Source organism: Pinus tabuliformis, chromosome X (assembly GCF_031772625.1).
Source record: "Pinus tabuliformis cultivar Carrire ecotype Pingquan chromosome X, CPIR1, whole genome shotgun sequence".
NCBI lineage: Eukaryota > Viridiplantae > Streptophyta > Pinopsida > Pinales > Pinaceae > Pinus > Pinus tabuliformis.
In genome coordinates, this window is record NC_142308.1 from 331,130,714 (window position 1) to 331,151,093 (window position 20,380).

General features: G+C 37.8%; 1 protein-coding gene and 1 pseudogene across 1 annotated transcript in view; both read left to right on the top strand.

Moving 5' to 3' along the window:
* The first annotated feature begins 5,326 nt into the window (after positions 1-5,326).
* Positions 5,327-7,036, top strand: LOC149139796 (phospholipase D alpha 1 pseudogene; annotated as a pseudogene).
* A 4,785-nt stretch (positions 7,037-11,821) lies between these two features.
* The window catches only part of LOC149139797 (dihydrolipoyl dehydrogenase, mitochondrial-like), a 56,106-nt gene continuing 47,547 nt past the window's right edge, over positions 11,822-20,380 (top strand). Inside the window, exon 1 of the mRNA XM_089448751.1 lies at positions 11,822-12,372. Coding sequence (XP_089304877.1) covers positions 12,094-12,372 — 279 coding nt within the window. The 5' untranslated portion in view covers positions 11,822-12,093. The remainder of the gene's footprint in view (positions 12,373-20,380) is intronic.

Genomic DNA, 20,380 nt, shown 5'->3' on the forward strand with positions numbered 1-20,380 from the left:
GTCTGATAGTCAATACAGAGTCTCCAAGTTCCATCCTTCTTCTGTACCAACACAATCGAGCTCCCACAAGGCGATGAACTCAGATGGATGTGACCTTTCTACAACAGCTCCTGAATCTGCCTCTTGATTTCATCGTTCTCCAGAATGGAGCGTCGATAGATTGGTCCATTGGGCAACGGCGCACCTCGGGTCAGATCGATGGAGTGCTTGACCTAACAGTGCAGAGGAACCCCTGCGGGCGAGGTGAAGATGTCCTCGTACTCCTCCACGACTTTGTCCATCTGTAGTTGTCGTGTGGAGGGGCCCTGTCTGGAGGTCGTGGCCACTGTATTCTTCTTTCCCTGAGGGCGTATCATCAGGGAAACAAATTTACCGATTTTGGAAATGAGCTTACTGTATTGTTTTGCAATAACTAAAGAGATGGTGGTAGGCAGTGCTACCTTTGGTATCCTGTACAACTTATTTCCCAAAGTAATAATAACAGCACAGGGCCTTGATTCATACACAACATGTTGCTTCCACAAGTATGGTTGTCCTAATAATACATCACAAACATCATTGGGAGCAATGTCACACAATACCTCATCCATGAAGGGCTTGATGTTGTATGGAAGGTGACACTGCTGACTTACATGAAGATCCCATCCTTGGTGAAGCCACATGGTGTACGTTTATGAATGTGCTGTGGTTAGTAAGCCCAGCCGCTTCACGACATTTGCCGAAATGAGGTTCTTTTGGCTCCCACTATCGACAATGAACTGTAGCGAGGAGCCCTTTACCGACATCTAGGAATGGAAGAGACGCTTATCCTCCTCTGGGTCTTCGGATTCCTCCTTCTGGATCTTCGTGGTGGCAATGGTGGCGTTGGGCTTCGCATCGATAATATGCTTCCCTTTGTCATTCCAATTGTCAGGTTTTGACTCAGAGTCGGAACATGCATCTGATTTTAAAACCCTTAGCTCGGCCACCAGTGACTTCTTGGCCTGACACTCACTTGTGTTGTGAGTGGAGCTCTTATGGAACTCACACCACTTTCCCGTGTCCTTTTTTGGCTTCGCGGTGTTGTTCTTTGCTTGCAGCATTGGCGGGTTCTCTTGGGCCGCCCTGCCTTGCTTTATCCTTTGTTCTGCGGTTTGGGGGCACCTTTCCCTTGTTTCGAATACGCAGATCCAAAGTCTCACTTCTTCTGTTTAAACTTTTGCTTGACCTTGACGACATATTGGTATGCCATGTCGAGTGAGTAGATGTTCAGGAATTCTATTTCTTCCTGGATGTACTTGTGTAGGCAGTCGCGGTATTTGAGTACCAAATGCTGCTCTAAATCCTTGATACCCAATTTTGTGCGAAGGGTATGGAAAATATTGGTAAACTCTGGCACGTCTTGGTCCCTTCCCTGCCGCACCGTGGTCCACTTCATGTATTGATCCTCATAGTTTCTGACAGGGTAGTATTGCTCCTTGATGGTAGTCCGAAATAAATTCCAAGTGGGTACGGCTGAAAATAGTGAGCCTGTACTTTCATCCTTATGCTTGCAGTGGGTTTCCCACCAGTCCTTGACGTGGGGGGCTACTTTGAGAAGAGCGAAAATAATATTTTCCAGACTCGAAAAATCATGAACAGAAAAATACCCTTCTAGCAGATTTAACCATTTATCTACGGCATCTGCATCTATTTGACCATCGAAGATGAGGATTTCAAAATTAAATTGTACCTTAAACGGTGTGGCATTTACAGAGCAGCTGTTGGAAACCGATGCGTCACCTCTTGGTAGCCGCTGAAGGATGTGGGTAAAGATGTCCATCATCGCATTCCTTTACCGCTCGAGGGCTTCTTCGAGCAATATTTTGATAGGATATCTTTTCCCCTCGTATTTATTTTCATCCGCCATGGAAGGCCGTCGGGATTTGTGAGGCTGGTCTTACAAAGGTTCGACCAGTTCAAGCCCTAACTCCTTATATCCCGACCTTGTTAGGGACATGCAAAGAAAAACAGAGAAAAAGCAGACCGTTCTGATACCATTGATCCAGATTTAAATAGGAACGCAACAAATTACAGAGATAACCATAAATATAGAGATGCAGCGGAAATAATACTTCATTTCATTACTGTAAAATATTGAACTATGCTTACAAACAGAAATAGAAATAAACCAGCTAGGGTGATGGTAGCTTATCTCTGAGAAGAGATGTGGCGGCTACATGCCTCTGAATTGTGTTACAATGAGGCTCGAAGGCCTATTTATTGTTGAGAAACAATGTAAAACCCTAAACATCCAACTTCCCGGGGTCATAACTTTGGCATACGATCTCTGTTTGACACGCACAATATCTCGTTAGAAAGGTCTATCCGAGAACTATAACTTTGGGAAGAGCAACATTGATCCATGGACCCATGTTGCTCCTAGTTTTCCCAAAAAATGTTGTTTAGGGACTCAAAACGGCTCTGAAAGTTCAGGACCCGAAAAACTACTAAAAATAGTAAACTGTGCTACAATTAAGGAAACTGAAAAGCTTAAAGAAACAATGGTGGGGGTCCGAGTGGACTTGGCGGGTGGCCACCAATATCCACCTAGATCAATATTGTATCTCATGAAGGTGTTAAGGTAGACCCTAGCAAAATTAAAGCCATTAAGGAATGGAAAATCCCCAATCCATAAAGCATCTGCGAGGATTTCTCGGGTTGACAGGGTATTATAGCAAGTTTCTTAAGAATTATAGGAGAATAGCAGCACCTCTAACAACATTACTGAAGAAATATGCATTTTCATGGACTCCAGAAGCAACAAAGGCCTTTGAACATCTTAAAGAGGCAATGTGCCAAGCACCGGTCTTGGCTACGCCGGACTTCACAAAAACCTTTATTGTGGAATGTGATGCTTCAGGAAATGGAATTGGTGTTGTTTTAATGCAAGATGAAAGACCCATTGCTTTCGAAAGTCGTCCAATCAAGGGAAAGTATTTACACAAAGCTATTTATGAGAAGGAAATGTTGACAATATTACATGCACTTAAGAAATTGTGACCCTACCTAATGGGAAGACACTTCAAGGTAAAAACGGATCATGATAGTCTTAAATACTTTTTAGAACAAAGATTATCCTCTGAAGAGCAACAAAAATGGGTCACAAAGATATTGGGTTATGACTTTGAAATTATCTACAAGAAAGGGAAGCAAAATGTTGTGGCAGATGCACTCTCAAGAAAGGATGAGGATGTGGAAGCATTGTTGTGCGCCATTTCTATTATCCAACCAGATTGGATAAACGAAGCAAGGGAGGAATGGAAGAATGACGAAGAAGTGTGGGCACTCATTCGAAAGTTACAACAAGATCCCAGTACATCTGATACATTTAGCTGGAAAAATGATTTGTTATGGTACAAATATCGCTTATACCTATGTAAGAATTCCCAACTCAAACAAAAGATTCTTATGGAATTGCACACTTCTCCCTTAGGAGGGCACTCGGGATTTTTAAAAACTTACCACAGGGTTAAGAAGGAATTTTTTTGGGATGGCCTTAAATCGGATATTCAAAAGTTTGTGGCGGAATGTTTGGTTTGCCAACAAAATAAAGTTGAAACAATTAAGACCCCAGGTCTATTACAACCTTTATCCATTCCAAGCCAACGTTGGGAGGAGGTTTAAATGGATTTTGTCATAGGTTTACCCAAGTCTGAAGGAAAGAGTGTCATCATGGTGGTAGTTGATAGACTTACCAAGTATGCACACTTTTGTGCATTATCACATCCATTTAAAGCTAGTACATTTTCTACTGCATTTATGGAAACAATTCAAAAGCTACATGGAAACCCAAAGATTATTGTAAGCGACAAAGATCTCATTTTCACTGGAATTTTTTGGACAAAATTATTTTCTTGTTTATTTTCTTGTCTTGGTACTCATTTAGCTTATAGCTCATCTTATCATCCTCAATATGATGGGCAAACTGAGATAGTAAACAAATGTTTGGAAGGATATCTTCGTTGCTTTGTATCTGATAAACAGACACAATGGGTCAAATGGTTGCCTCTGGCTGAATGGTGGTATAACAATTCCTTCCATACTACAGCAAAAATGACCCCATTTATGGCACTTTATGGATATCATCCACCATCCATCACATCATATTTAAGAGAAAATTCTAAGGTTCAAGTAGTGGAACATCACATTGAGCATCAACAACAAGTTCTCCAACTCTTAAAGACTAACCTCACGTTGGCGCATAATAGAATGAAACAACAAGCATATCAACATCACAGCAAAAGAAGTTTTGATGTAGGTGACTGGGTATTCCTACGGCTACAACCACATAAAAAAATGTCCCTCAAGCAAGCTAAGAGGATAATAAATTATCACCAAAGTATTATGGTTTGTACAAGGTGTTGCAAAAGATTTGTACTATGGCATACAAATTGGAGCTTCCTGCAGCTTCTCGAGTGCACCCAGTTTTCCATGTTTCATGTTTAAAGAAGGTTATTAGTGACAAGCTCCTAGTTCAAACAATATTTCCAGAACTTGAAGAGGAAGGAAAAACCATATTGGAACCAGAAGCAGTCACAGAAACAAGAACTCAACGGCTACGAAATCGATCAATTTTGGAGTCTCTCATCAAGTGGAAGAACTTATCCACTGAAGATTCCACATGGGAGGATGAGAATTTTATATAGAAGCATCCAGAACTACTCAAGCGTTGAGAACTACACTTTTCGGAAGGAGAGGGGAATGTTAGTGATTCCCTATAATACTAGTGATTCCCCCATTACTATTGTCATTGTATCCCTTATTGTTATTTTTGTGCCCTTATGTTATTACTGTTATGTCGGCTTGATTATATTGTGACCCCTTAGACTCCTATATATAGAAGGGAGGTTTAGTCATTTGTATCATCCAAGAATTGTTCATTTGTGTGATGTAAAGGAGGTTGCCCCCTCGAAGAGGCTGAAGTCTAGGGCGTTGATCTATCTTTTCTATTTTTTTGTGAGCTGGTTTCCTAACATTGGCACATCTGATCCGCCCATGGAATGTCCAACATCAGGCTTTATGATTCAGTCCTAAGTTGTGGTATAGACCCACTTAGGAGGATATATACTTTATCACTAGCCTATCCAACAGAGGGGAAGATTCTCCCTGGTTCCCTAATGTCCCCCATGGTGTTGTAGCTTAGAGCCAACTTGCATACACTCTGAGATATGTTGGGCCTCATGTGGTTCGTCTATTATATTTTTTGTTATGTCGTGTATACTTATGGATATCTTCTTTTTCTACATAGAAGGCTAGGTGCCTCTCATTATTAGTGCAGGCAATCTTCGATTGGCAGAGGACGACAATGGAGATGATGTACACAAATATTGCACAAGCTCTGCGTGCCAAACAAATCTATGATGCAGATCCCAAGGATTATATGACCTTTTTCTACTTGGAAAATAGGGAGGTCAAGAAAAGTGGTGAGTATATACCAAAGGAGCATCTAGAGGAATATTTTGACTACAAGAGAGTTCAATAAAATATGTGTTTTATGATTTATGTGCATGCCAAGATGATGGTAAGAGCTCCTGAGGTTAATGCATCACCAAATTCCAATTTGCTTTATTTCCTTTCTTCAACAACATCATTTTTTGTAAATGCTTGTCATTTTATTTGGGTTGGGCCTTGGTTTAGCTGTAGATTAATGTGGGTCCACCATAATTAGCATGTCTACTATTTTACGATGACTACTCTAGGTTTGGTTTGGTTTTCTGACCGTTAATGCTTGGAGATCCTTGAAAGCCCCAAATATCATGTAAAGGTTAGTAAGGATAAGGTTACTACATAAAAATGGGAAAGAGAATGTCTTGGAAAAACATGTTTAAACCTGTGTTTGAGTTTGCATAGTTCTAACTTGTTTGTTATACACCATGCAATACACTAGAGTGTGGGGGCTCTAGGAACATTCGCTGTGTTTCTGGGTACATTGAGGATGCCAGGGAACATGGGTAGGAACCAAATCACAACATTTTGGTAGCGTTCGGAAGTACCCTGTATTAACTTAAAAAGATGCAGAAAAACAAATTATCTTAAAGCATCTATCCTTAAATTCTAATTCCACTTTATATAAACCTCTATACACACCCCATCCAAACTTAGCCTTGTTATTGATTTTATCAAGTCAAGAACCATACCACTTGTGCTAAGTACGACTTGTACTAAGTTCCTTTGATGTTGAACATTATGTATCATTAATGTTCTGTATATATTTAAATTTTGGAATTTTAATAATTAAGAAAGGTTCTTAATGTGGGATCCCTTGTCCTCATTGACAATCTTTTAAGTTTGGATGTACCTCCATACACTTTAGGATGGATTTGGTGTCATTGATAATTTTTAAAATCTTGTTGCCTTCATATGCCCCAGTATGCATCTCCATATCTCGTTTGACAATCCTTAAAATTTAGAGATGTGGAGCAGCATTCGCACATCCCAAAATTTTGGTGGAACCCATTGTAATCTTTTTGTCTTCATTTTATTATATTGTCCTTGCATACCTCTTGCTCTATAATTTTTGTTCTGCAACTTATAAACTTTTCAATGTACTGGTGGCATGAATCTGATTTGATAGGCTTGAATTTTAGTCTCGTGTGGATTTTTCTCAAGATGATATTCTCTCTTCTGACACCTTGCTTGTTTCTTTTATGAAGTTGATGATGAGTACATTATTATTGGATCAGAAAATATCAACCAACGTTCCATGGATGGTGCAAGAGACTCTGAGATAGTAATGGGGGCTTACCAACCATATCATCTGGCAGTTAATGGGCCAGCCAGAGGGAAAATCCATGGTTTCAGGATGTCTCTGTGGTACAAACACACTGGATTGCTAGATAACTTGTTCCTTCAGCCCGAAAGCCTAGAATGTATCAAGAAAGTGAACAAAATAGCAGAACGATACTGGGATTTATATAGTAGTGAAAGTTTGGAAAGTAATCTGTCAGGCCATTTGTTGATGTATCCTGTGGGTGTCACAAATGCTGGTGAAGTGACAGAGTTACCTGGCACATAATTCTTTCCAGATACAAAGGCTCGGGAATTGGGCACCAAATCAAACTACCTGCCACCCATTCTGACCACATAGAGAGTTGGAGCGGTAGTACTCCAATAGTTGTTTGGTCTTTCGTAACCCATACTATATTTAGAGCTCTTTCCCTTTCTTCTGTTGTTGGTATTTGCACTAAAATACAGACAGTCGTCTTTAGATCTCACACAAAGCTTGTGGAAATATCTAATCCGGTGAAAACTTTTTCCTTTTTCTCTTAATTTTCTCTTTAGTCAAGCAGATTAATAGGCAAACTAGAAAACTGATATCAATATGCATGGTAACATCTTGTGCAATAACCTAACAGGGATTGTTAGGCATTGACCTTTTGGTCAATAACATCTACATTTGATACCTATAGAGCTATGTTATTTATGTATTTGCAGTTTTTTAATAACACAATGTTCAATATTTGGCATTCAAGTGGTATGTGAAGCTCTAATATTATGATTTTTGTAGTTGATATGTTTCTTTATGGCATGTATTCGTTGTGTTTGTATCCCTGCCAATTACACAGACATCGTTATTTATTTTTCATTGTTATGTTCCAAGAATTGGCATCGTTATTTATTTTTCATTGTTATGTTCCAAGAAAAAAGAGTGAAGATTTGCATATCTGCTTTATGTAATTTGATATACTAAAAACATGACAAGGCTTTCTTGTGACCTTTATGGAAATATGATAAATTGTGTTGGTTGAAATTAGGAAGTGGCTTATGTGGTGAACATCCCTAGTCACAATGAGAGCAAAGATCTTTGATAAACATGGAGTTATATTTGAACTCTGTGTTTTGTCATCTTAAATTCAAAACCATTGTAAATGGTTATCAATAACAAGGATTGTAAGTTAAGAAACCATATTTTTTGTCATTGGCTATATTTCCCGAGCTGCCTTCTTGCTTGGTTGGGTGTTTTCCGGGGGGAGTATATGTATCAACATGCATGACTCATGTGGTCTTGCATTGTGACAATCATCTTAGTTTTGCGTTTTATGACATGGGCGATTTGTGTGTTAAGTAGGGAGGGATATAATTACTTGAGGGTTATAGAGTTGTTGTTGTCATTGAAATTTCTTGTATACAGTGTAAGTATGCTAATGTTGTCTAAAAAATGAGCAAACTACATTCATACTCGATAACAATTTCCTTCAGTTGGTTATAATTATAAATTTTTTCGTATATTCCCTTACCTAACTAAAGTAGAGGTTTGTTTATTTGGTTCCTGCCATTTTATTATTACCAAGGAATTGTCTTTAAAAATAGTTACCAAGATAGAAGCAAGAGAACAATTCAAAGTCTATATTGTTGTGCCAATGTGGCTAGAGGGGTTACCAGAGAGTGGCTCTGTGCAGGCAATCTTGGATTGGCAGAGGAGGACAATGGAGATGATGTATACAAATATTGCGTAAGCTCTGCATGCCAAACAAATCTACGATGCAGATCCCAAGGATTATCTGACCTTTTTTCTGTTTGGCAAATAGAGAGGTCGAGAAAAGTGGTGAGTATATACCACAGGAGCATCCAGAGGAAGATTCTGACTACAAGAGAGCTCAAGAATATAGGCATTTTATGATTTATGTGCATGCCAAGATGATGATAGGTAAGGAATCCTAAGGTTAATGCATCACCAAATTCCAATTTGCTTTTCTTCCTTTCTTTAACAACATCATTTTTTGTAAATTCTTGTCATTTTATTTAGGTTGGGCCTTTGTTTAGCTGTAGATTAATGTGGGTCTACCATAATTAGCTTGTCTACTAATTTACCTGCACTCTGCATTTGCATGGTCAAATCAGCCAACTTTGCATAGATTTTGTTTGTTTGTGGGTGGGATCTGTCTCCTACAAAAAACATATATACCTTATTTCTAACATCAATCCAACTGCAACCAGGGGGCTTCTTCAACCCTCTGTCATTCATCATTTTTCTCACCTTTGCAAATCCATCCCACTTGCCACCTACAACATAGACATTTTCCAAAAGCACATAATTTTCAGCGCAATGAATTTTGTAGGTAGCAAGCAAAGCCCCCCACACAGATGCACTAGGTTCCAATGGCATCTTGTTGATGAAGTCCCAAGCTTCATCCAGTCATCCAGCATGACCAAGGAGATCAACCATACAGGCATAATGCTCCACTCTCAGTGTGATATGATACTCTTGACTCATGAGATTGAAGTGTTGCCAGCCTTCATTCACCAAGCCTGCATGGCTACATGCGGATAGCACCCCAACAAAGGTAATATGATATGGTTTCACACCCTCCTGTTGCATTAGTATAAAGAGATTGAGGGCTTCCTCACCATGCCCGTGCATTGCATACCCTGCAATCATAACAGTCCATATGACCACGTCTCTTCGATTTATAATGTCAAACACTCTACGCGCATCTTCTACACTCCCGCATTTTGTATACATGCTTATCAGTGCACTCCCTACAATATCATTTATCCCAAATGCTCGTCTGATTATGTAACCATGAATCTCTTTACCATGGTGCAATACCGCTAAGTGGGCACATGCTGGAAGAGCACTTGTAATGGTGAAGGTGTTCGACTTTACGCCTGCTAACTACATTTCACGGAAGTGTTTCAATGCTTCAACACTGTACTCATTCTTGGTACACATATTATATTTTATCAATGATCCTTTGTCAAAATATTACCTGTCCTTATCATGAAACTCCCTTCCTTGTCAATGAACAAAAAAAACTAGTGTGCATTTAAAAAAAATCCACTATGCAATAAACTATAAAGAGACATTGATATGCAAATGCAATCCCCCTTCTTAAGAAATTCCCTTCCTTACTAAGAAATAAATAAAACTAGGGAACTCCCTTCCTCACCAGTAAACAAAAAATCCAATCTACCTCTAAAACCAAAATTGACGTGTGTCAAACCAAAAAGAAAAACCAACTGGTAAATCTGAGCATCTTTGCCATAAAACTCCTTACCTTATGAGTAAACAAAAAAAAACCACTCAACATCCATAACCAAAACCATTCTATATTAAACCACAAAGGCAAAACCAACTTGCAAATCAAAGTCAAATCAATTTGTTTCCAATATGGTTCAAATTTAAAATATAAGTAATTGAGGATGAAATCTTTAGTTACCATTACTTCAATAATTTGATAACCATCATAAATCCATCATAATTCTTGATCTACCAAGTGGCTAAAGGGATCAAATTCCTTAAGATGCAAACAACTTTTTGAGTGCAAAACTTGAAGAAGGGTTTGCACCTCTAGAGATTTGATTCATCTTTAAACTTGGTAGATTTGAAGTTAAAATGGATCTATGTTGATTCTTAATAATATTATTATATTTATATAAATTTCACACATGCACATTGTTATTTTTAATTTTTAATTTTAATAAACTTGAATAATACATATAGTTACATATACATGTGGCATTTTTCTTTGACATGTTTTATAATTTTTATGATTTATTTTTTTAAATTATATTAATAAAAACAAAATTACACAATGATATATTATTTTTTTTTTTATTTTTTTATTGTTTTTTTTTTTTTTTTTAATTTAACTTGTTTTAAGTTTTATTATTTTTACTATTAATAATACAATATAATGGATTGAAAATCAATATATTATTATTATTTTTTTAATTAAATGTAATTGAGGTATTATTATTATTAGATATTACTTTTTTTCTTCATATTAAACTAATACTTAAATGTTTGCATTTATTTAATACATTTCCTTGATAATAAATTGAAAAACCCCTTCTTAAGACAATGAACTCATGCTTAGAGTAAATTCACTATTACATTTCCCTTCATCAATCTTAATATGTAGATGGCTTAATGTTATCTTAATGAGAGTAAGTAGATGGTTTAATGTTATCTTCAATGAAGACATGAGTGAAAGAAATAAAGCACGAATGAGACAAAACTACATATGGATACAAAAATGGAATATCCTCAATGTCTGTCTCACAAATAACAAGGAGCTAAAGAGATAACAAGGAGCTAAAGAATTTTGTTATGGAGAAATTTCGTAAACGGTATGGCAAAAAGAGTTGGGTAGAAAGATAAAATACTACATTGAGGAATTCAACCCTATGTATGATCTCCAACAAAAACAGTACATTGAAGCTAGCATTTCGTGGAGGGTAAAGGTTCTTATTGCTCAATTAGAACCAACTCGCATAACTTCAGAGTGTAACAGGACGGTGGAAAAGGCCTAAAGAAACTTGGGAAAATAGGTGTGTACATTTTGCACGTTTGGGGTGGTGGAATCAAAAAAACATTTCATTTTGGAATGTGATGCGTTAAAAGAAATCATAGAAAGTTATGGGAATATGTTAGCATCGGTTTTTTGACATGGATTGTTGGAAAATTAGACCAACTCATCATCAATTTAAATAAAAAAGTAATTAACTTACCAAAAAACCAAAAAACAAAAAACTAATTATCCTATAAACTACATAAACATTAAAATATCATTTCATTTCATATATTTACTTTTACTTTCATCCATCTTACATTTCCATCCCACTATTCACTTTATTCTTTCTCACTCTGGTTACATTTCCATTTCCTTATTCACTTTATTCTTCATCAATCCCATTATGGTGACATGTCCATCTCCCAATTCGCTTTTGTCCTGGTCACTAGTATAATAAGCATTTTATACATCCGAGTAAATAAAGGACCGTGCGTTGTATATCCCAACTTTGACTCGGCCATAGATAGCATTACAGTCCCACGACACCAAACCCCATTGTAAACCCAACAAGCAGATGGTCAAAATTGTCATTCTAGGGCGAGGACTCCCCATTGTGACCTCACCCTCTAGCGGCGGCCATTGGAAAAAGGTCGAAATTAAAAAAATATGTATTTCGTAGGAACAAACACTGGGCCACAAAACTTCCACTCAGAAGATAACAGGCCATAGCTACCCTCCAAACTGCCATAATCTTTGATTATTTATTCGCCATTCTAAATTAAAACAACAACAATATCCTGAGTGTGTATTCTGAGATCCATTCATCCATCTATCCATGGCAGCAATGGCAGGGAGATGGAGAGGCCAATTGGCTCTGATCCACAAAGCCTTGAGACCCACTTCTTCTTCCGAGGGTTTGGGAAGATGTGTGGGAGCTCTGCGAACATATTCATCATCATCAGCCGAAGAGAATGATGTTGTGGTGGTCGGAGGAGGCCCGGGAGGGTACGTTGCCGCCATTAAAGCAGCTCAGCTCGGTCTCAAGACGGCCTGCATAGAGAAACGCGGCACTCTGGGAGGTACCTGTCTCAACGTGGGATGCATCCCCTCTAAGGTACTAGTGCTTTTTTACCATTTTGTAATCCATTACTTTATGTTTTTCACAGAAGCCCTAATGAAATTTAGCCAAGGCGGGACTCGAAATTAAAACCTCCTAATTAAATGTTAAACATACATAGATCCGTTGATCGCTGCCCCTTGAAATACTCTTATGGTGGAGGATCCGATCGGATAAAAAATGCATATAATGATTTTTTTCTTTTTTGGGTTCACTCTATTTCTCAACGGGTCTTTGTTCAATGGTAAAGTGGAGTGTTACATACTACTCGCCAAGTTTCAAACTTCCCATACGCATGTTCTCTTCTCGTGGGATGCATCGCTCGCTTCAAGCGTGTTGTCTCGCTTGCGTAAGCAGGCTGTTCCTTGCGGATGAGGTCAGTTGTAATCTGGCGGAATATTCCAACTGCTATGTCTTAGCTGAAATGCTTTCGAGCGTCGGGAATGTTGGACATTCCTGGTGTAATCTGACTAGAGTTATTTGCAATATTTCCATAATAGGTAACATGCATTGTAGATTGGAAGCGTCATCAAAAACTTTTTACAAGATCCTCATCGGCCCTGTGTAATTTTTTTTTACAGGAGGGTTTAGGGCCATGGAATTGCACCGTATAGGCAGACAGGTCTGCTGTCGTATTTGCTAGATCTCATCTTTGCATAATTTAAGTTAATGACCTCCAGGGTTTTAATTCAATATTTGCTTCTATGATGGTCTGAGGCCCGAACATTATATGAGGTAGAGTGGGAGGGGTTTTGAGCTATTTTTCTTGAACTGATTTTACTTTCTTTTGCTTGATATTCTTTGCCACTAGAAGCTGTGGTTTCTACATCTTCTCAAATTTTCAAGTAATCCTGCAATTGCTTTGACCTCTTATTTCCAAACCCTAAAAGTGAAAGATTGAATTCATGTACACCGCAAATATATTCCAAGGAATAATAGTTAACATAGTTATACTTGACTCTTTCTTGCCATGACAGTTGACTCCTGCTACCTGGCACACAGGCAGATATTCCTCTGTAAAGGCAGACAAGTCTGCTGTTGTATTTGAGAGATCTCATCTTTGCATAATTTAAGTTAATGACTTCCAGGGTTTTAATCCAATATTTGCTTCTATGATGGTCTGAGGCCCGAATATTATATGAGGTATAGTGGAAGGGGTTTTGAGCTAATTTTACTTTCTTTTGCTTGGTATTGTTTGCCCTAGAATCAGTCGTTTCTACAGCTCCTCAAATATTTTCAAGTTATCCTGCGATTGCTTTGAGTTTGACCTCTTATTTCCCAACCCTAAAAATGAAAGATTGAATTCATGTACACTGCAAATATAGTCCAAGGAATAATAGTTAACATAGTTATACTCGACTCTTTCTTGCCATGTCAGGTGACTCCTGCTATCTGGCACACCCACCATGGTAATACTCGTAATTCAGTCATCATAAGCATGAAAAATCTAGAGCCAAGCATTTGGCTAGATGCCACTCTCCACATACTTGCAGGTACCTGGGAGTTTTACTCGAAGCATGGTAACCATGCAAGGAAACTAGAGAACAAATCATATCAACAGAGACGTATACCATCAAGAAACAAAAATGGCATGTTTTCTAGCAGATGCTCTAGGTCTTCTGAGCAAGCCGTGCAATTTAACAAGAATGTGTATGGCAAATTCTATGATGAAACTCAGAACACAAATTTGAACGTGACAGTTCACATCATTACTCAATAAAGGAAGGAATCCTTTTGGAGATTAAAGTATGTGATGGAGTTTCTCAGCCAATTTCTGTTAATACTGCCATTGAACCTTTCTCCATAGACATATATCAGTTTTTCCCAACAGCCTGTGTTCTAGATTTTCCTGTCTGAGGATGACAGGTTCAGCATGTTTTGATTTTCTGTTCCTGTTCGTGGTACATATTCTCTATTCTAGTAATATTTCAGTACAGTAAGGCAGTAATGAAATCTCATTCATAGTGCACCATGCAAAAATAGATAACACAGTACGACACTAAGGCCATTCTTAACTTCTGTTAACACTTAAAATTGCTAACTTTTGTTAACACTTAAAACTGATGAGCAGTATCACATAATAGACTATGCGACAGTTGGCCCCAAGCAACCAAAAGATAAAATACTATTTTAGATAATCATATCCGATCCTTTCTCACACATGCCATTAAAATATCAATACATAACAGGTGGAGTGGAGCTCTTTCTAATTGGAAGGAATCGCTTCTAAACTAAAAGAATATCAAATATGCCATAAAGTTTAGGAAGAAATGACTTCAGGCTATAATATTTCACTGCTTCAATGGAAGTTATGGCTTTATCATTCTTTGCATTATTACATTACTGATGGGGCTCAGTGATAGATTATATTTATGTCTCGCTTAAAAGCCATGTCCAATGGGGTTACCGTGGAATGAGGGCATGGGTTCCAGGGACAGCTGGAAGGTACTCCCAAATTTCTGGGGAAAGGGCGGTAGGGGATGGCCCAAAAAATTATTCAAAAACTTGAAAACTCCCAAATGAAATTTAAAAAAGAAGATAAAATGCCTGAAAAATTCTGGGTTTAAACTTTAAATAAATTCTTCCAGTAGAGCAAACTCACAACATATGCGCCCTATTGATTCACTATCTGAGGTAAAGTTATTTTTGGCCAACATATGCGTGAATTTTTGTTTTGGTTCTATCTTCTTCCTCTCTGTATTTTAGTACTTATCTTTCCAAACATTGTTTTTACTTGTTGCTAGCATGCTGTTGCCTTTCTTCATTAACATGCCTTTGTCCCCCAAGTCACCAAATTTGGCAGATTTTAAGCATTAAATTCAATTTTCGTTGAATATCAAACTGAAGCCAGGTTTAGCCAGGTTCATGAATATGGAAGGAAATAATTCTATTACTTATGCTTGGCATGTGAGAGACTTGAGCACCATTTTCATTGGAACACTGTCAACTTCAGGAGTGCCCTAAACAGATAACTGAATGTGTGTATGCTTTTGCTGGAGAAAGAGATATATTGGATAAGAAATATCTCCATCTGTGGAAATAGATGCCATACTGTTTGCGGAAATCCCTGTGGCCTTGCTTGACACTGACAGTCATTCTATGTCTTTGCTGTGCTCCAAGTGTTTGATGGCTCCATGAAATGAATGTCATATAGCTCGCATTTCTATATTAAACATGAAGTAATATGTATTCAACAGCTTCATGAAACAAATTTCACATGGCTTTCTTTTCTATATTTATTATTAACATAAAGTTGTGCATACATTAATCCATATTATAATTGAGTTATATATAAAGTTATAAATCATATTTTGTATCATATATAGTAACTTTATTATATTGGATAATATTAATATTAAATTCTATAAGCTTATTTCTAATCTGAATTTTCATATTTATAACAGTATATACACAATTCGAATTCAATGGTGAATTTTATTATATGCTGTCATGCAAACTATTTTTTGGCAAAGTTTTTGTTGAGTTCGAAGTAAACATGAACCGGGTGACTTAAGATGTTCTTTCTATCTGACCCTTAAGTTTACTTGTCTTAGGAAGTGGAACTGATCTATTCAGCTAGATTCTTACACACAGTGGACATGAATCCATATTCAATAGTTGAGAATACTCCCCAAACACTTTCATCAGTTACAAACATCGATTAATGCATAGGATTCAAATGTATTTGATCCAAAGACACTAACATTGAAATCAGCAAAAAATCGGCGAGGCAAAAGAGTGAAGTGTTTGGATCAGGTTGGAAAAAAGTCAGCAAATACAAAAAAGCAAAAACATACACATATTTTGAATTAAAAAAAAATCTCATTGATATTCAATAAAGCCATGTTCATACAATGCAAAATATCAATAGATATCGAAAATTTCACTGATGAATAGGTATATCATCCATAATATGAGACTAAACTCCAAACTGAGTGCTGGAAATGTCTGCTTATAAAAGTTAACTAGATGTGAAACACTGAAGCTTGATACTAAATGGTAAAAAAAATTAATGCTTGATCCTTAAGATTCTTCAAGTCCTGAAGGCTAAAAAGAAGAGCTTCTGCCAATTGAATCCCGTTGTACTTTTAGCTTTGCCTTCATCATAGATGTTCAGGGCAATAGTTGAATGATCCAAACATGTCATCATGGTGATGCATTGAAATGTGAATTTAGACTTTAAATTGATTCTTCAAATTCAATTCGTTAAACCTTAGTAGTTAAACTGAGCTAAGTCTTGTACTTCATAGTGTGTCACCAAGTAATTGCATGTTGCAAAGCCGAAGATTGTAATGGAAAAAAACACAAGGTCATTTAAGCACTTTTGTGTTAATTGGTTGCTTCTTTTGGAATGCATATTTTCAAACAAGCTTGAGTTGCGTTCACTATTAGAATTTTAGATAGCTCGGAAGGTATTTCCGGGAGAAGGAAACCCACCAAAAGAAGTTGGTTATGCAATTTACCCAAAATGGGGGTTTTCGACCCAAAGTAGTGGGTTTGGGCCATAAAAGAAATGAATTGTTTATTATAATGGGTTGATATGCTAAAAGCCTAAAACCCTAAAGATCTAGAGGTTTCCTAAATAACCCAAGAGAAAAATAGAAAAGGAGCCAAAGGAGAGACTCATTGTACACAAGAGAGATGTGACTTCTCTTGTGCAAGGAGTGCCCGAGTGGAGGGCCGAGTGTAGGTCGAGATTTGTTCTTGTAAGAAGGCCACAACAAGGTTATCATTTGTTGTATAAGGCCAAGTCAAAGATCAATTGAGGAGCAAGAGATCCGAGGTTTTGGAGGGTTGGAGATCAAGCTAAGCTTGGTTTAGGGCTTGATCAAGGCTAATGAAGAAGATCTGTCCATGCTGTTGAAGCCTTTGAAGGAGGCCGAGTGCCTCAACCAGTGTGAAAAAAAGTTCTGAAGGAGGGCCGAGGGCAAGATAGAAGGGTTTCCATAAGTAAGAATAGAGCCTAATCATAACAACCATCCTTAGAAGAACATCAAGCCAAGAAAGGAGAGTTGTATACCTTCAATTAGGGACTAGTTAAATCTGGTTTGAGATTTTCGAGCTAGAGAAAAGAGGTCGAATTTCTTGTCTATGTGCTAGAGGATAGAAAGAAGGCTGTCGAGTTAGTATTTGCCTGCTGGTTGACCAAAGGGAGGGCTGACGTAAGGTTATTGCTAGAGAAAAGTGAAGAAGGCCGAGCTCTGTTCACTGTCCAAGGTAGGTTGAAGTCCTAGTTGCGGGGTTGAAAAGCTAATGGTGTCTAGGAGAAGGGCTGAAAGGCCTTAGGATCTTTGGCAAGCTAGGTTGAGGCTTGTTTAAGGAGGCCTTAAACAATGGAAGGGGGGCCGAAGGGCTTAGGTGGCTTGCAAGAGTACATTGAGTTGCCTCAGGTTTGTGTAGAGGCCAACAAGGCATAATGGTAATGTTGTTCTAAGAAGGAAAAGGTTATTGAGCATGTTTCTTGAAGTCTGTCCATCAAAGGAGGCATGGACAACAATGTTTAAAGGCTGGAATGCAAATGGTTTGAAGGACTTGACCTTTGTTAGCAGCTATTGGTGTTGGAGTTGATTATGCAATGACTTTGAGGGACAAATTCATTGTGAGCAGTTGTGTATGACAACGATCTGAAAGGAGCCAAATCACTATGTAAAGGAGGCAAAGGACAACTAGTTACATCGAGGGCAATAAGGACTGAAAGGGCTGGTTACTTCAACAAGTAAGTCATGTATTTTGTTCTTGTTGTTTTGGGTATTTTGAAGGTCAAAAGGGATCTTATCTCAAGCCATGTATACTATGTATACTAGCTGTACTAGAGATATGAAGGGCCATGATCCTTGGTACGAGAACCTCATGATTCTTTAATTGGTGGACTAATAAAAAATTGAGCTTTGGGCTCAAGATATCCGTGTACTTTATTGATTTCACTGCTGTAGATTTCCGTTGTGCAAAGTTATTGTAAGTTGGGGGTTCTTAGTGTGTTTGTGTGCTTGGTAAGCCATAGACCATATCTAGGGCTTAAGGAAAATTCAACACTCACAACTTGAAGCACCACTAATCTGATTTAAGATTGTAATGGTTGTTAATTGAAGTTAGAGATGGAAGGGTTCTGCTAAATTTAGAAGTGTGCTAAATTTGGCAGAGGGATCCACAAGTGAAGCTAAGGCACAATTATACGAAGGTTGTGGGGGAGCCCCCCTGCACCTGCTCTCGAAGTGCGCTCCAAACAAAAGCTCTTAGGGAGCGACCCGGGGAGCACGGTCCCAAATCGCTCCAGTTTGGGAGCGATTTTTGTGAGCTCGCTCTGACAAAAAAAATTCGCTCCTTAGTTGTTCTTGCCAAAAAAAAATTGCTCTCCCCCTAGTGCTTTCACAAGTGGTTAAGATTCTCAACCCTAGTAATGTTGGCAGTCAATGGTAATGTTAAATTCTTAAACTAAAAGTGACATTTCCTTTATCTTTCATTTTCATCCTTTTACTTAAATTTTTAACATTACCATGAAATGACTCAGGATTTTTGAGAGTGGTTTTGACCTCATTGGATTTCATATGGAGAAACTAGATTTTTAGATATCACTCAAAATCCAACAGACTTAATGGTTTCATGATTTAGGGGATTACAATGTTTCCAATTGATTTTGTCATGCTTGAGGGTATGGGATTGGCATTTGATCAAGAGCATGAAGGCCTTTAAGTGCCTTGATGTTGGTATCATTGATTGTTGAAGTTCGTTGATGTTGGTGGTATTGCTTGTTGAACTTCTCTACCATGGCCTTAACTAAAATGTACCCTTCACTCAAAGGAAAAGAATTGGTTAGGCATGCTAATCTTTTTCTACCATATTATAAGGTTGAGGAGATGAACCCTTCACTCAAACCAAAATTATTGGTTAGGCATGTTAAAATTTTTCAATTTCTACCATATTATAAGGTTAGGCAATCCAAGTCTGAAGACTTGGAGTTAGATGATGTTTATGTAGATCTTGTTGATGATCCCATTTCTAGTATTGCTGAATTAGTGATGAGTTTCATGAGTGATCATGTTTGTAGTTTTGATGTCTAGTTTTGTTGCTACTACTACTACTACTGAGGTTGCAAAGGAGTCTGAGGAGTCCTTAGAGTCCGAGGCAGATGATGTTTATGTAGCTCATGTTTATGATCCCATGTCGACTAGATGATTGATGTTGTATGGTTTAATCCAGGTTTTTATGCTTTTTTATAACTAATTCATCATTCTACATGCTTTTGTTGACACATATGCATCAAAATATAAAAACATATATTATATAAAATTTGCTCCTGATTCTCTCTAAATCCATAATTTTAAGAAAATCGTTGCGCTCGCTCCTGCTTTTGCTTCCAAGCAACCTTGAGTTATACTTTCACTTAATTTTGACTTAGGAAAATTCTAATTTTCCGATAGTTGAAATAAGTGAAAGTATAACTCAAGGCTGCTTGGAAGCAATAGCAGGGAATCGAGAGTGAATTTTATATAATATATGTTTTGTCAAAAATAAAGTAAATTGATCTCAGCAATTCGTGGAGTTGATGGGCCATTTTGACTTGAGTTGATGGCTTGGTTCGACTTGAGCTGATGGGTCAATTCGATTTTATAAAAAGGGAAGGGCGTAAACTTGGCTAATCAGATTATGCATTAGAGATTTGTGTGTTCAGCTCAGCAAAGGAGATTTTCTAGATTAGCGCATTAGGGCAAAGAAGAGAGGTCGAATTGCTTCAAATTTTATATAGCCAATATGTTTCTCTTTTAGGGTTGAGTTAGGTTGTGCAGAGGGGCCGGTCCAACTTGTAACAGCCACACACTAGTGTGTAACAACAACGCATGTAAGGGGGCCGAGTTAGTTAGAGGAGAACATATCACTGTGTTGTGGATTAACGAGTTGAAGGGAATTTTTTCCCAATATATGTAATCAATTTCTAAGACTTTTGTTGAGAATAATAATAGAACACAAAAGCTGGCTGGTTTTCTCCAGTTGGGGTCTCTAGGGAAAA